Below are 17,880 nucleotides of genomic sequence, written 5' to 3' on the forward strand. Positions count from 1 at the left end.
TAGAACTACTAGCAGTATTTCTAGCGTTGAAAGCATTTCAACCACTAATAACCCACAAACACATTCTTGTCAAAACAGACAACATGACACCAATGTATTATCTGAACAAACAGGGAGGGACACACTCGACACAATTGTGTCTCTTAGCTCAAAAGATATGGCATTGGGCGATTCACAACCACATTCCCCTAATAGCGCAATTCATAGCAGGAATTCAAAACCAGTTATCCGACAATCTCTCTCAGGATCACCAACAGATCCACGAATGGGAAATTCATCCCCAGATATCACAAACTTACTTCCAAAGATGGGGAACACCGCAAATAGACCTATTCGCAACAAAAGAAAACGCAAAATGGCAAAACTTTGCATCCAGGTACCCACAGGCTCACTCTCAGGGCAATGCGTTATGGATGAGTTGGTCAGGGATATTTGCATACGCTTTTCCTCCTCTCCCACTCCTTCTGTATCTAGTAAACAAATTGAGTCAAAACAAACTCAAACTAATACTGATAGCACCAACTTGGGCACGACAACCTTGGTACACAACACTACTAGACCTGTCAGTAGTGCCTCATATCAAACTGCCAAACAGACCAGATCTGTTAACTCAACACAAACAACAGATCAGACACCCGAATCCAGCATCGCTCAATCTAGCAATTTGGCTCCTGAAATCTTAGAATTCGGACATCTAGACCTTACACAAGAATGCATGGCAGTCATAAAACAGGCTAGGAAAACAACCACAAGACATTGCTACGCAAATAAGTGGAAAAGATTTGTTTATTACTGCCATAATAATCAAATCCCACCATTACACGCATCTGCAAAAAACATCGTAAGCTACCGACTACACTTACAAAAGTCCAAGTTAGCTTTTTCATCCATTAAAATACATCTGACTGCAATTTCGGCTTATCTGGAAATTACGTATTCAACTTCATTATTCAGAATCCCAGTCATAAAAGCATTTATGGAGGGTCTGAAAAGGATTATCCCACCAAGAACACCACCAGTTCCTTCGTGGAACCTCAACATCGTATTAACACGACTAATGGGTCCACCATTTGAACCCATGCACTCATGTGAGATACAGTACTTAACATGGAAAGTAGCCTTTCTAATAGCTATCACATCTCTCAGAAGAGTAAGTGAAATACAAGCCTTTACCATACAAGAACCCTTTATACAGAAACACAAACATAAAGTAGTTCTACGCACAAATCCTAAATTCTTACCTAAAGTCATATCACCGTTCCACTTAAATCAAACAGTGGAACTCCCAGTGTTCTTTCCAGAACCAGATTCTGTAGCTGAGAGAGCATTGCATACATTAGACATCAAAAGGGCACTAATGTACTACATTGATAGAACCAAGCAAATTCGCAAAACAAAACAATTGTTTGTTGCTTTCCAAAAACCTCATACAGGGAATCCAATATCCAAACAAGGTATTGCCAGATAGATAGTTAAATGTATTCAAACCTGTTATATAAAAGCAAAAAGAGAACTGCCTATTACACCAAAGGCACACTCCACTAGAAAGAAAGGTGCCACCATGGCCTTTCTAGGAAACATACCAATGACTGAAATCTGTAAGGCAGCCACATGGTCTACGCCTCATACATTTACCAAGCATTACTGCGTGGATGTGTTAACAACACAGCAAGCCACAGTAGGACAAGCAGTATTAAGGACATTATGTCAAACAACTTCAACTCCTACAGGCTAAACTACCGCTTTTGGGGAGATAACTGCTTACTAGTCTATGCACAGCATGTGTATCTGCAGCTACACATGCCATCGAACGGAAAATGTCACTTACCCAGTGTACATCTGTTCGTGGCATGAGACGCTGCAGATTCACATGCGCCCTCCCACCTCCCCGGGAGCCTGTTGCCGTTTTAAGTTGACAAAAAATTAAACTTGTACATTTGTAAATTTGTAAATATATCACTTTTAGTCACATTATGTACATACATACTTACTCCATTTCATGGGCACTATTACTATATACACAACTCCTACCTCACCCTCTGCGGGGAAAACAATCTAAGATGGAGTCGACGCCCGTGCGCAATGGAGCCGAAAGGGGAAGAGTCCCTCGATCTTGTGACTCGAAAAGACTTCTTCGAAGAAAAACAACTTGTAACACTCCGAGCCCAACACTAGATGGCGGGATGTGCACAGCATGTGAATCTGCAGCGTCTCATGCACGAACAGATGTACACTGGGTAAGTGACATTTTCCATATATATATGTATATATATATATATATATATATATATATATATATATATATATATATATATATATATATTGAAAAGGCGTTTTTTGAAGCTGTACTGTTCTCCTATGGGAGAGAAAACATTTACGGCAAACAGGTACTTCACAGCAACGTAAAGGAACAATCTTCCAGACTTAAGGTGATTGTAGGGCAGGCCACACCAAGAGGCCACCTAGGGCTGCTAGTTGCAGTGGTATAGTTCAGAGTCGGGTGCCCTGTTGAAGCCAGTGGGTATTGGTCTGGTCAGAAAGATCCTGCATGTAGGGACTGTGGGACTAGTCCTGTTGAACCAACAAGGATGTTTAGTTCTTTCAAAGCTTGGGAATGTGGGTAAACTTTTGGTCCACTTCTCGGTCCGTGGTGGCCGGCTGCTGTGGTGTCTTGGACCATCTGAGTTCCGGAAGCGGTAGAGGGGGCCTGCAGAAAGATGCAGGTGTGGACTGGGGTCAAGTCCAACCAAACGAACAAGTGGACTCAGATCTAACAAAGCTCGGGGATGTAGGGTCATCCTTTCACTCGGGCGGCTAGGTGCAGTGGACTGTCGGGTTTTCATCACCAGAAGTGGTTGTGGAAGAGGGGTGCCAGCAGAAAGAGGCTGCAGTTGTTGCTGGGACGTCCACAATGGGCGAACTCAAATTGGGCTAATTCTCTGGAGGGCCTGGTAATTGCGCTGACACCATTGGCCCTCCTCAAATGGGGCTAGGAGGCACAGGTGTAGTGATGCTGTCTGCTGTCGGTTTTTGGCGATCCAGTGCCCCCTCAGTTCTTCTGGGGTTGCCTGCAAGATGCAGGGGAGGAGCAACTCCACTGTTCCACGGGAGTTCCTTGTTCTTAAGTGAAGACTGGCAGTCTCCTCAGGCTTTTGGAGGCACAGGCAGCTGCAGGATGAGGCTTCTTTGGGACGATTGTCGAAGGTAGGAGGCAGGCTGGCAGGGTTGGAGCTAACTAGTCTTCAATTCTCGCTATTGCGTCTCTTCAGTGCCCTTCTTCTTTCAGGTTGGCAGCATCTGATTCTCCAGTGCCCGGTGTGTAGGAAGCTGGCCTGGTGTGTGGTGAGCACCTATGGCGTTATCACCTGATACCAGGTCCAGGTATCCCCTATTAGTGAGGTGTAGACAGTGTCTAGGAAGCCAGGGCTCTCTAGAGGTAGGTGTGGATGAGCAGCCAAGACTTATGTGACATACAAAGCTTATGCAATACCACTGTAGCCACATAGCACTTACTTACATGAAAGAATCACACAGTGTTACAAAAATAAAGGTACTTTATTATGGGAACACAAATACTGTATAGGCGATACCCCAACTGGAGGTGAGTAAACACACGAATATGTACAATTAGGAGTCAGTGATTAGCATAGAATGCAATAGAAAACAGTGCAAACAATAGCAAGTATTGATGGCTTGGTAGGGGGAGGACGAAAGCACATACTAAGTAAGTGGAATGCGAAAGTCAAGCCCCCACCCAAAGAAGTGGAATCTGTAGAAAGGAGATGGAGGAGCTAGGAACCCCAAAAATTAAGTACCAGAGTGCCCCCCAGCGCCCAAGAGAAAAGTAAGTAAGTAGCTGGTTCTCCCACCAAAAGGACTTCAGAAGAGGATTTTGCAGAACCCAGACAAACATGCAAGAAACCAAAGGTGGATCCTGATAGAGGAAGACCTGTAAAGGAAGGGGACCAAGTCCAGTTCATGTTGGAGTGTCTTGTTGTGGCAGGAGCCACTACCCACCCGTCTGTGGATGCAGAACCAGGACAACAGTGGATGGAGATGGTCAGCAGTGCAGCAGCAGAAGAGTTCCTGAAGTGATGCAGTCGATGTCCCACGTCAGAAGGAAAGTTGCAGTTGGTCAGTAGGAAAACCACCAACAAGCCTTGGCAAAGGCTAGAGTCGTGGATGAAGAAACGCAGGGCTGCCGGGGACCAGCAAGGTCCAGGGGGACTCATTTCACGGAGGGGAGTCCCAGGTTGACCCTCAGCAATGAGGGGAGCTGCAGGAAGAGGAGGCAGCCCCCAGAGGCGACCCACAGCCAGCAAACACAGGAGTCGCGGTGAGGCCCGTGCTGCACACCTAGAAAGGAGTCTTACGTTGCTGGAGAAGCACGCAGAGGGCTGTGCATCGCAGAGAACAGTGCTGGGTGCTGGGGCTACACGGAGCCTGAAGATCCCTTGAAGATGCCAGAAAGCCTTGGTAGCTGCAAGTGGCGTGATGCATGGGGGTGCTGTCCTGAGTGGAGAGGCAAAGGCTTACCATCTCCCAAGTTCAACAGCTTGTAGAGAAGAGCAAGCACTCCAGAACACCACCTGTGATGCAGGATCTACACAACTCTGGAGGAGAGGAGATCCACGCAGCCGGTCGCCATTGCAGTTTGTGACTGTGGATGCAGGGGGAGTGACTTTTTCACTCCAAGGGAGATTCCATTTTGCTTCTTGTGCAGCCTGAAGACTCATCGCCCTCGCCTTCAGAGGATGCACCGCCCGGTAAATATTGCAGTTGAAAGAAGGAGCTGGCGTGCAGTGTTGCAAAGCAGAGTCGTTGCTGTAGTTGCAGATCGTTGGTTCATGGAGGGTCCATTTGCAGTTCCAGTGGCCAGAAGGTGAAGTACTCCTTGCAGAGGAGCTCTGCTGGAGTCTTGCACGTCAAATCTGAGGACCCACCCAAGAGGGAGACCCTGAATAGCCCAGGAAGGGGAGGTTGGTCACCTAGCAAGGTGACCACCTATCAGGAGTGGGGCTCTGACGTCACCTGCCTGACCTGGCCACTCAGTTGGTTCCAGGGGCCTCTGCCTACCTTTGATTCAAGGTGACAGAACCAAGTGGCCACCTGGAGGAGCTCTGGGCATCACCCCTGGGGTGATGATGGACAGTGGAGCGGTTACTCCCCTTTCAATTGTCCAATTTCACGCCAGAGCAGGGACTGGGGGTCCCTGGACTTGTGCAAACCAGTTTATGCAAGGAGGGCACCAAATGTGTCCTTCAAAGCATATCAGTGGCTTGGGGAGGCTACCCCTCCCAAGCCATGTAACACCTATTTCCAAAGGGAGAGGGGTTTGCCTACCTGTCCCCCAAAAAATCCTTTGTTCTGCCTTCCTAGGCTTGAGGCAGCTGGTGAAGCAGCAGGAGGATTAGAAACCTGTGTGTAGGATGGCAGCAGCAAAGGCTGCCCAGGCAAACCCTGCAAACTGGAAAGAGCAAAGCTGGATGTCCTCTAAGGAGCCCCCAGAGTGCAATGAATCATACAACCAATACTGGCAGCAGTATTGGGGTATGATTCCGACATGTTTGATACTAAACATGCCCAAGTTCGGAGTTACTATTATGTAGCTGGACACAGGTGTCCAATACACTGGTAAAATGGCTTTCCCGCACTTAAGAAGTCTAGGAAAATGGAGTTGTAGTTCATAGGGTCACCTCTTTCCATGGAGGGGTGCCCTCACACACTGGTACTTGCACCATGCCCTCTGGGCTAGGAGGGCCTGCTTTAGGGGTGACTTACAGTGACCTGGTGCAGTGACCTGTAGTGAAAGGGTGCATGCACCTTTTCACGCATGCTGCAGTGGCAGGCCTGCAGACACATTTTACATGGGCTCCCATGGGTGGCACAATACATGTTACAGCCCATGGGAAACCCCTGGTGCCCCAATGCACTGGGTACCTAGGTACCATGTACTAGGGACTTCTATGTGGGCGCCAGTATGCCAAATGTGGGGTGTCCTAAGTCCCAAGCAACCAGATTTAGAGGGAGAGAGAGCACAGTCACTGGGGTCCTGGTTTGCAGGATCCCAGTGAACACAGTCAAAACATACTGACATCAGGCAAAAAGTGTTGGGTGACCATGCCAAAAAGAAGGTACTTTCTACATGGGCTCCCCTCAATATTGAATTTAGGGCCCTTAGGGGAGTGTAGGGTAGTATCCAATTGGCTACTTACACCTAACATCACTACGCCCCTTATTTGACCACTTCCTGTGGGAAGTGGGCATTACCTTGTCCCAGAGTTCCTAGACTTTTAAATGTGTTTCTTGAGCCCTGGATAATCTGACCTGGTTCAGTTTACCTTGGGCAGAGAAGTCTATCAGGTTACATTTGTTCTTACTTTCTTCACATTGTTAACTTGTTGTACTCTGAAGATGTTGCACTGTAGTTCTACAACGTTGCCAGTATAAATCTGTTTCACTTTTTTCAGAAAAAATCCTCCCCTTATAGACTGTTACAGTGTGCTGTTGGTCCTATGGACAAATGGACTTTAGTACCCTGTGTTATATCGCTGTGAGCAACCTATCTTTGGTACAGTGTTCCAGGTCTATGAAAACAGTTGGAGATCACTGCAAGCGTTTGCCTTAAATGAATTCCTGTGGTGCACAACTAGGAATAAAAATAAATAACATTCTTCTTATGCTTTGAAAAATTGCTGTGTTGTTACTTTGACTTTTCTTTTTTTTACCTGAAGCTATGAGAAGCTGTGTCTAGAAAGACACAAGTCACTACAGTAAGTTATGCTGTCTTTATTTAGGAGCATAGACAAACCTATGGTAACACCAGGGAGCCACTTCTGGAAAACCTAACCAGTGAATACGACTTGGAGCTGTTTCGACGAGCTCAGGCACGGGCCTCTGAGGACCTGGTGAGGCATCTGTCAACACCTGCTTCTTCTATCCAAGGGGTAAAGGGATGGGTATTCTTTTTCAACGAGTGTTATTGGTTCCTGATCGATGTATCTATTTGTAGGAGAGCTCAAAGATGGTGTTATGTCTTTTCTTTTTATCAGTAACTTCCATGTATTTTATTCCAACATGATCATATTTATTTTACAATGTTTAATGCTTTATTTTTTATATTGTTTTCTCAAGGCTGCTGTATAAACATAACTATTATCCATTGAATGTATTTATCTTTATTAAAAATCCTCCGCAAGTGTGATGGTATAAAATATTGAGGTGAATTTTCAAAGCAGTGTGATAAGTGTGTACATTGATAAGTCCATCAGTCGGTATTAGCTAGATGAATCAAGAGCCCAATGTTGCTTATTAGTAAATTGCCCATTACATTTATTTCATTATCGTTGTGTAACTGGTTGTTTATGCAGTGATTTACTAATATTCCTGAACATCAAAATTCTCCACTTCAGTGTGTAATCCTAAAATCTATATCTGTTTAAAGTTATTTTTGTTTATATAATGGCCAATTGTTGATTCAGTAAAATTCAGTAGATTCAGGTACTGGCGTTTGAAACTTTGATTTTTCATTAAAACGAAAAATGGAAGAAAGTTAGTAGACTGTCAGCACAAGTTGCGCATCATTTCTTTCCACTGGAACACAGATTGTCTCCCTCCTTTCTCTTTAGATCTCCCCAATATCTCCTGAGCTGTTGCCTTCCAGGACCTGCCTTAATCATTTGGCTGCACTTACTCGGTTTCACAGATTTTCTCTTTATATGCATATTTTGGAGTACAGGTATCTTGATGCCGGCAAATCTGAGCCATTTTTTTTAGTCTGCCTCTTTGCGCTTTATAGATGGTTGTGCTATTATTTATAGATTATGTCAACAAAGGCTGTGAAAAAAAACATCTTTTGTGTTGCTTTTCTTTCTTTCTCTTGTTCACAAATAGGTTACACAATGAAGCTTCTTTTATTTTTATCTGAAGGCAAACATTATGTATTTTTTGTGTGTTAAAGACCCACTTAAAGTTGAGTCTGCGTTTTCTTACATCTGAGTAGGGTCAGAGAATCTGTTTGACTAACGTTTAAGAGTATTTTATTGTTGTTGTGGCTTCTATAAGTGATGTGAGTGATTGATGGATCCAGTGTTGCAAAAGCGATCATCAGCCAGGCCCAGAGGCCTTGATACGGGAGCTAGACCCCGGGCTATGACAGCTAGCTGCAAGATGAATCTATACCCTTCCCTTAATCTCACCTAGGAGTAGCACTAACAGGGCAGCCCTACCATTCCATATTACTCAGTGGACCACGGGGGAGGGAGTTTGTGGGGTATGTTAATTGTGTGTTTGATTCAGTCTGGCATACAGTACTTACGATTAATGAACATTGCAGCAAAGGACAGAGCTATCAAACCCTGTTATGTATATAATTGTTGACACTGTGGACTGCTCGCTACAATGTACTGGCTCTGGGTAATCTATCCAGAACTTTTAAAAACGCAATAAAGTTTGTTTTGAAAAACAAAAATTAGCAAGGTCCAGAGAGCAGGAAACTGATTTATCCTCACCTTCAAATGGGGGTGAGCCTTCTACGATTTCTGGTGGTGCTCTGTAACAAACACTTTGACTTCACATTTCTGCATCACCTTCGGGTGTGTCAGGGCACACTCTGCAACCAACTTGAATTAAGGGTTGAGCCAAACACCAGAGACACATCTCCTTGGGATCTGCGACTTATTTGTTGCAACAGTCCCTATAAGGCTTAAACCCTGTAGTTTTAGGAGGGGAAGTGTTCTCTTGCACACTGGAAAGAAATTTTGAAGAGAAAAGGCTTGTCAACTGATGAGAAAGTTAGGAGCTAGCTTTGGATCTGCATATGAAGGTGAAGAAAAAAACTGACGTCCAAAGCGGTAATAAATATCCTTACTCCAGTATTGGAACTTTCATAGATTCACATGCTTGAATCCTTCCCCGTTGTCATAATGGGAGCCCCCGGTACATTAAAACAGCAATATAGAAGCTACTGTAATGAAAAAAGGCCCAAAGGCTTTCACTTTAGTAGCCTATCTTTATCCCTATGAGCAAAAAGGACCAAAGCAAGTCCCAGCCAATCAGGCTTCCCCTCCCTTCTGAACCCTCCTGAGAGAAGCTCCATTCCCTCAGATTTTGTACCGTACGTCGTGCTAGGGAGTCTCCATTGAGCTCTGCTCAATCAAACCTCCAGAGAAGTCTATTCCTACTGCTTTTTCTTCAAAGAAAGTGGATTTCGTCTGCAAGTAAGGTATCATCTTCTTACTTCGCCTAAAGGAATTGTATTTTGTCAAATTTTGACATGTCAGATAAGGAAAGGAAAAGTCTTTTTAGAACCTGCAAAACCTGTGGGAAGAAAATACTTCACTTTGAAGACCCACACAAAGACTGTATTTACTGCCTCTATCCTGACCATGTAGCCAGAGACTGCAAGGTGTGCAGAACATTTTCTAACAAAACCCTCAAGGACAGAGAGGGTAGGCTACTGATTTGGCTCCAGAAGTTGAAATCCAGATCAAACCCAGTGACTGGTTCTGACAGTGAGGAGTCCTCCTCCTCATCAAGAAAGTTACAAAAAAGAGGCAGCTCACCATTCTGAGGATCCACTTAGAATGGTTCATAAAAAGACCAAACGGGTGTCTTCTGAATCTGGCAGTCCTTCCAGTTCTCCACACAGGAGTTCTGTTTCATCTAAAAGACACTCTAAAAAACGTTCTGTCTCCTCAGAACGCAGCAAAAGATCCTTTTCCGAGCTTCCAACGCCACCCCCTGTGGTAAAACATGTCTTTAAGAAGCCATCTGAAAAATCGACTACAACAGCACGGTCGATAAGGGCATCGTCGACGGCAGTGTCTAAAGGTGTGTTTACAGCCTCGTTGTAGACTACGACAACATCTGTCTCTACAGCTGCTTCCTCTTCAATGATGCTCATATCGATGACGTCCTTGTCGACGGCGTTTGCAGTCACTTCGTCGATGATCAATATACCCATCGCCTCTCCTCCGTCTACGATGGTGCTACTGTCGTTGGCTTTCTCGTCTACAAGACTTTTTCCATCATCAGTGCTGTCCCCGTCGACGATCCCGTTGGCGCTACCGGCGGCGATGCCGTTGACGAGAGTTAAAGGACATAAAAAGTCTGATTTGCTTTCGCCACTGGTTACATCTCCAAGTAGGGTATCAGCATTGGTCCCTACACATCTCTTGGAACAAGAAGATTCAGAAGACGAGGGCCCTTTTGGGATTGCTCATAGCCCATCAAAATTAGATGTGAAGTGCCAGGATCTAGAGGAGGACATACAGCATGATCCACTCTCATTTTATTCACAGCCTCAGCAGTATCCCTATCAGGAACAGATGGTTTCTTTGCCGGGATCGCCCATAGCTGACTTACAACTGATGTTGGATGACTATAGAAGGCAGTTTCCGCCAGCTGGCTCGGAAGTACAGCAACCTCTTATGACACCCTCTATGCCTCTTCCTTCTACTCCGGTTCATCCGGGGGTCCAGCCATTGCATGTACCACCACAGACGCCAGTTTCAATCCCAACACAGGGTCTGTCTTCATCTGATGGTGACAGACAAGGGAGAATTGCCGGATACCATAACAGAGTGGGATGATTATCAAATTCCTTCTCTGTCCTCACCCTCCCCGGTTCCAGTGGATTCCCCTCCTGGTGACATCGGGGGCTTTCACAACTTGTTGGAAAGAGCTGCAAAGAGATTTGACCTGCCCATGCTCACAAAGCAGATGGACTGCTTCTTGTATGATTTCAGATGAACCATTTAAAAAAAGTGTGAAATCTATGCCAATTGTGGACTATATTTGGGATGAGGGCATCAAGGTAATTAAGAACTCGGCGACCGTCACCCCGGTTCTGCCTTGCCTCGACAAGAAATATAAGGCCCCGGAAGACTCCCCGGCCTGCCTCACAGGCCATCCCAAACTGGACTCAGTAATTGCCCAAGTGGCGCAACGTAGATCCAGAAACCCTTCAGTGCAAATCTCTACTCCACTGGACAAGGAGGGTAGAAGGCTCGATAATATAGGTAAGCATTGTTCTTTGATGGCTTTGCTTATGATAAGAGCTTCTAATTCTTTGGCTACAATAGGCAGATATGATAGATAGCTATGGGCGGACATTGCTCCCTATCTGATTCAGCTGCCAGAGCACTCTGAATTGGAAGCCAACAAAGTCTTGCAAGAGGGACTGAGGTCTTCTGCTGAAGTCATAGACTGTGCAATTGATGTCGCCACCACGGCTTTCCGACAGATGGCAGGAGCCGCGGTTCTCAGAAGGCATGGTTGGCTCCAAGCGACTTCGTTTAGACCTGAAGTTCAAAACAAAATTCTGAACCTTCCTTTTGTTGGTGAAGACCTGTTCGGGAAGCTCATTGATGATGCGCTTCAGTCAATAAAAACGGATACTGACACAGCCAGGTCCCTTGGCACGCTGCAGTTTAAAAGACAGCCCTTACGGGGAGCTAGAGGTTGGGGGTATTCATCATTCTGAGGAGGCTTCCAACAATATAGATACCCCTCTGTCTCTGCGGCTTATCAGTCCTTTCGTCCCCAGTTCCAACAGAGAATGCCTCCGCAAGCGGCTTATTTGCGACCTTCACCGAGAGGAAAAGCTGGAAGGCAAGCGAAGGACACAGACAATGACTTTCTGGCGTCTCCAGCTACGACCCTTCCCTTGGATACAAAACGAGGGGGAAGGATTTCTCTTTACTTTCACAATTGGCAAAAGAGAACATCAGACCAATGGGTCTTAAATCTCATTCAATTTGACCATACTTTGGAATTCTTACAGTACCCTCCTACAAGACCTTCCCTCCCTTGAAGGGTAAAGCACTTGCACTTACTCAAGCAGGAAGTCGAGTCGATGCTCCTCAAGGGAGCTATAGAGAGAGTTTCACATCAGGACAAAAGAAAGGGATACTATTCTCGATTCTTCCTGGCTCGAAAAGAAAAGCGGAAGAGTTGGCGCCCAATCCTAGACCTCGGGGAACTCAATACTTAGCTCAATAAACAATTATTCCATATGATCACCCTAACAGACTTCCTGTCCCTTCTCAACCTGGGAAATTTCATGTCCACCCTCGATTTTTAGGACGCATATTTCCATATTCCGATACACCCTTCCCACACGAAATACCTCAGATTTGTAGTAGCCGGATACCATTTCCAGTTCAAAGTGTTACCCTTCGGTCTGAAATCGGCCCCCAGAATCTTTAGGCTCCAGTAGCACCTTTCCTCAGAAGGCAGAACCATCAAGTCTTCCCGTATCTGAACGATTGGCTGGTCAAGGCTAAGTCCAGGTCTCAGGCGCAGAAGTCCACACGTGCTTGCATCAAGATGTTCACGAGCCTAGGCTTAACAGTCAACCGCGAAAAGTCAGCCTTCCAGCCCTTAAAAAGGAGAACATTTCCAGGGGTGATATTGGACACTTCCACCAACAATGCAAATCCTACAGAGGACAGACGGAGAAAGCTCATATACCTCGCGAGGCGTTTACAAAAAAGAAAGTATGTTTCAGTTCGCCTCTTCAAGTCCCTCTTAGGGATGATGTCCTCCTGCATTCTACTGGTACCTTTCTGTCGTCTCAAAATGTGGCCCCTACAGGAGCAGCTAGATCTTCAGTGGACGCAGTCCCGGGGGTCTTTCGACGATGTCATCATAATAACGAAGCCCATGATGTCACCTCTAGCTTGGTGGACTCAGTCTTACTTATCGAAGGGACTTTCTTTTCTCCCCCAACAAGCTCCATGGGTGATTAATACAGATGCTTCTCTCGAGGGTTGGGGTGCCTTCCTCCAGCACCTACCAGTCAGGTGCAAATCGAAACCACATCAGAAGGTCTTTTACATCAATTTCCTCAAATTGAAAGCTGTTCGAATAGCACTTTGCACTTTTCTTCCAAAAATAAAAGGTTCATTAGTACTCCTTCGGATGGACAACAATACAAAAATGCATTAGATCAACAAGCAGTGGGGAACCAAGTCTCTGCTCTTATCTAGAAAAGCTCAGCGCATTTGGGAATGGTCTATCAGCCACCAGATAAGCCTTCGAGCGGAACATGTCCCAGGCATGCAGAACATCATAGCAGATCATCTGAGCTGGTCTCAATCGTCCAACCACACATGGGAGCTGGATCAAGGAGTGTTTAAGAAAGTCTTCTCCCTATGGGGAAAACCAAACCTGGATCTCTTCGCCGCCAGCAGAATGTGAAATGCTGATTCTTTGCAGGTCGGGATCACCATCGGGGCTCTTGGGTGAATGCGTTTTCCATGGCATGGTCAGGAATTTATGCTTACGCTTTTCCTCCCATTCCCCTAATACTGAGGGTTCTGGCGAAGATCAAGATTGAACGATGCAAGCTCCTTCTGATTGCTCCGGCATGGCCTCGCCAGTTTTGGTATACAGAGCTTCTTCTCTCACAAAACCACAGCATCCCTCTACCAGTGATGCCCTCCCTGCTAACAATGAGCGAGGGCCAAGTTTTCCACCCGGATCCGGCTTCACTTCACTTGACAGCCTGGCTCCTGAACACCATGAGCTTGCGCATCTAGATATACCCTCGGATTGTAGAGCCATCCTCGCCAGGGCTGCAGCTGACAGTACCAGCAGATGTTATCGTCTGAAGTGGAGGAGGTTTTGCTCATGGTGTACACAAGCTCAGGTGCATCCTTTTTTTTTTTTTTTTTCATCTCCACAGCAAATACTGCCTTAGCTTCCCCTTCTGGCCAAATCGGGTTTGGCTATTTCCTCAATTAAGGTCCACTTAGCAGCGATTTCCCGCTATAGGTGTGCAGATAACGTACCTCCTTTGTGGTCCACAAGGGTCATAAAGCTGTTTCTTAAGGGACTGTTCAGGTCTTTCCCTCCGGTCAGGCATCCTCCTCCATCGTGGCAGCTTAATTTGGTCTTGTCTCAATTAATGAAACCACTGTTTGAGCCAATTCACAAGGAGGATTTGAAATTTCTATCCTGGAAGGTCTCTCTCCTTCTCGCTCTTTCCTCAGCCAGAAGAGTGAGGGAGATTCTAGCATTCACTATCCAAGACCCTTTCTTGCAGTTTTAGAGGGACAAGGTAATTATACAAACAAACCCAAAGTTTATACCTAAAGTCCCGTTGGATTTTCATATAAACCAGCCGATGGTACTGAAGTCAAACTTCCTAAATCCATAGACGCCAGCGGAGCAAGCTCTGCATTCATTGGACGTTCAGAGATGCCTGAAGTTTTATCTCAATAGAACTAAGCAATTTAGACAATCGAACCAGCTTTTTGTGGCATTTAGTGCGCCGCGTAAAGACCGAGCATTGTCCAAGCAGGGGATTGCAAGGTGGATAGCCTCTGCGATTAACTATTGTCATACAGCAGCAGGAAAACCCTTACAGAATCCAGTGCGTGCTCTTTCGGCAAGGAAAATGGCTGCATCCATGGTGTTTTTTGCAGGAGTGCCCATCCAGGACATCTGCAGGGCAGCCACTTGGAAGTCAACACATACTTTTGCGAAACATTACTGTTTAGAAGAAACTCAGCAGGGTGATGTGGCGGTAGGACAAGTGGTTTTACAACATTGTAGGAAGTTGGCTCTGTATGCACTATTTCAAAGTAAGGAATAGCATGCACAGAGTCCAAGGGTTCCCCTTAGAGGTAAGATAGTGGCAAAAAGAGATAATACTAATGCTCTATTTTGTGGTAGTGTGGTCGAGCAGTAGGCTTATCAAAGGAGTAGTGTTAAGCATTTGTTGTACATACAAACAGGCAATAAATGAGGAACACACACTCAGAGACAAATCCAGCCAATAGGTTTTGTTATAGAAAAATATATTTTCTTAGTTTATTTTAAGAACCACAGGTTCAAATTCTACATGTAATATCTCATTTGAAAGGTATTGCAGGTAAGTACTTTAGGAACTTTGAATAATTACAGTAGCATATATACTTTTTACATAAAACACAATAAGCTGTTTTAAAAGTGGACACTTAGTGCAATTTTCACAGTTCCTGGGGGAGGTAAAGTATTGTTAGGTTTCACAGGTAAGTAAGTCACTTACAGGTTTCAGTTTTTGGTCCAAGGTAGCCCACCGTTGGGGGTTCAGAGCAACCCCAAAGTTACCACACCAGCAGCTCAGGGTCGGTCAGGTGCAGAGGTCAAAGAGGTGCCCAAAACACATAGGCTTCAATGGAGAGAAGGGGGTGCCCCGGTTCCGGTCTGCCAGCAGGTAAGTACCCGCGTCTTCGGAGGGCAGACCAGGGGGGTTTTGTAGGGCACCGGGGGGGGGGGGGGGGGACACAAGTCAGCACAAAAAGTACACCCTCAGCAGCGCGGGGGCGGCCGGGTGCAGTGTGCAAACACGCGTCGGGTTTGCAATGGTTTTCAATGAGAGACCAAGGGATCTCTTCAGCGTTGCAGGCAGGCAAGGGGGGGGCTCCTCGGGGTAGCCACCACCTGGACAAGGGAGAGGGCCTCCTGGGGGTCACTCCTGCACAGGAGTTCCGTTCCTTTAGGTGCTGGGGGCTGCGGGTGCAGGGTCTTTTCCAGCTGTCGGGAAATGGAGTTCAGGCAGTCGCGGTCAGGGGGAGCCTCGGGATTCCCTCTGCAGGCGTCGCTGTGGGGGCTTAGGGGGGACAACTTTGGTTACTCACGGTCTCGGAGTCGCCGGAGGGTCCTCCCTGAGGTGTTGGTTCTCCACCAGTCGAGTCGGGGTCGCCGGGTGCAGTGTTGCAAGTCTCACGCTTCTTGCGGGGAGTTGCAGGGGTCTTTAAATCTGCTCCTCTGTAACAAAGTTGCAGTTCTTTTGGAGCAGTGCTGCTGTCCTCAGGAGTTTCTTGTCTTTCTTAAAGCAGGGCAGTCCTCAGAGGATTCAGAGGTCGCTGGTCCCTTGGAAAGCGTCGCTGGAGCAGGTTTCTTTGGAAGGCAGGAGGCAGGCCGGTAAGTCTGGGGCCAAAGCAGTTGGTGTCTTCTGTTCTTCCTCTGCAGGGGTCTTTCAGCTCAGCAGTCCTCTTCTTCTTGTAAGTTTCAGGAATCTAAATTCTTAGGTTCAGGGGAGCCCTTAAATACTAAATTTAAGGGCGTGTTTAGGTTTGGGGGGTTAGTAGCCAGTGGCTACTAGCCCTGAGGGTGGGTACACCCTCTTTGTGCCTCCTCCCAAGGGGAGGGGGTCACATCCCTAATCCTATTGGGGAATCCTCCATCTGCAAGATGGAGGATTTCTAAAAGTTAGAGTCACTTCAGCTCAGGACACCTTAGGGGCTGTCCTGACTGGCCAGTGACTCCTCCTTGTTATTCTCATTATTTTCTCCGGCCTTGCCGCCAAAAGTGGGGTCCGTGGCCGGAGGGGGCGGGCAACTCCACTAGCTGGAGTGTCCTGCGGTGCTGGCACAAAGGGGTGAGCCTTTGAGGCTCACCGCCAGGTGTGACAGCTCCTGCCTGGGGGAGGTGTTAGCATCTCCACCCAGTGCAGGCTTTGTTACTGGCCTCAGAGTGACAAAGGCACTCCCCATGGGGCCAGCAACATGTCTCGGTTGTGGCAGGCTGCTGGAACCAGTCAGCCTACACAGATAGTCGGTTAAGGTTTCAGGGGGCACCTCTAAGGTGCCTCTGGGGTGTATTTTACAATAAAATGTACACTGGCATCAGTGTGCATTTATTGTGCTGAGAAGTTTGATACCAAACTTCTCAGTTTTCAGTGTAGCCATTATGGTGCTGTGGAGTTTGTGTAAAACAGACTCCCAGACCATATACTCTTATGGCTACCCTGCACTTACAATGTCTAAGGTATTGCTTAGACACTGTAGGGGCACAGTGCTCATGCACTGGTGCCCTCACCTATGGTATAATGCACCCTGCCTTAGGACTGTAAGGCCTGCTAGAGGGGTGACTTTTCTATACCTGCATAGGCAGTGAGAGGCTGGCATGGCACCCTGAGGGGAGTGCCATGTCGACTTACTCGTTTTGTTCTCACCAGCACACACAAGCTGGCAAGCAGTGTGTCTGTGCTGAGTGAGGGGTCTCCAGGGTGGCATAAGACATGCTGCAGCCCTTAGAGACCTTCCTTGGCATCAGGGCCCTTGGTACCAGGGGTACCATTTACAAGGGACTTATCTGGAGGCCAGGGTGTGCCAATTGTGGATACAAAAGTACAGGTTAGGGAAAGAACACTGGTGCTGGGGCCTGGTTAGCAGGCCTCAGCACACTTTCAATTCAAAACATAGCATCAGCAAAGGCAAAAAGTCAGGGGGTAACCATGCCAAGGAGGCATTTCCTTACAAACATCTATTCCAGTAACGGTGAACTGTTGTATTTCTTTATTCCTTTTTCCTGCCAGCCCAGTTTACTTTGCGCACATTGTATTGCATTGTTTCTTTCTTTAACCCCTTCTGTGCCAAGGACGTAATGGTTACGTCCTGAGGCACAGTGCTGCTGTGCCCAGGACGTAACCATTACGTCCTGTGCACAGAGCCCAGAGGGAGCGCTAACGCTCCCTCTGTGGGGTTCCCCCCCACCCCCCCAAGTCAGGGATGGAAGGGGAAGCCCCCCCCCCGAACCCCCTTCTGTGACGTCAGCGCGCAAGCGCGGGCTGATTATTCACAGGGTCTCCCCCATCGCGCTGGAAGCAGAGCTTCCAGCGCGATTGAAAGAGAAATGCTTTTGCATTTCTCTTTCAATCTCATGGGGGAGGCCCCGAGAGGCTTCAAAGGGAAGGAAATGTATTTCCTTCCCTTTGAAGTCTCTCACAGGTTTCAAAAGCCGGATTGCTTGCAATCCGGCTTTTGAAACCCCACTAGACACCAGGGATTTTTTTTTTTCAATGAAATTGTCAAAAGGGAGCGACCCCTTGGGCAAGGGTCGCTCCCAGGGGGGGCTTTTTTTTTAGGAAGGCCTTTTCTGCCCCCC

At 46.8% G+C, this 17,880-nt stretch overlaps 1 protein-coding gene across 6 annotated transcripts in view; it reads left to right on the plus strand.

The window, feature by feature from the left end:
• KAT7 (lysine acetyltransferase 7) overlaps nucleotides 1-17,880 on the plus strand; it is a 683,237-nt gene that overhangs the window by 238,446 nt on the left and 426,911 nt on the right. For 3 of the 6 annotated variants that reach the window (XM_069237807.1, XM_069237810.1, XM_069237812.1), the window contains one exon: nucleotides 6,798-6,947. In XM_069237807.1, coding sequence (XP_069093908.1) covers nucleotides 6,798-6,947 — 150 coding nt within the window. The remainder of the gene's footprint in view (nucleotides 1-6,797; nucleotides 6,948-17,880) is intronic. The other 3 variants (XM_069237811.1, XM_069237808.1, XM_069237813.1) reach the window with 1 other exon arrangement.

This window comes from Pleurodeles waltl, chromosome 6 (genome assembly GCF_031143425.1).
Source record: "Pleurodeles waltl isolate 20211129_DDA chromosome 6, aPleWal1.hap1.20221129, whole genome shotgun sequence".
Classification (NCBI taxonomy): domain Eukaryota; kingdom Metazoa; phylum Chordata; class Amphibia; order Caudata; family Salamandridae; genus Pleurodeles; species Pleurodeles waltl.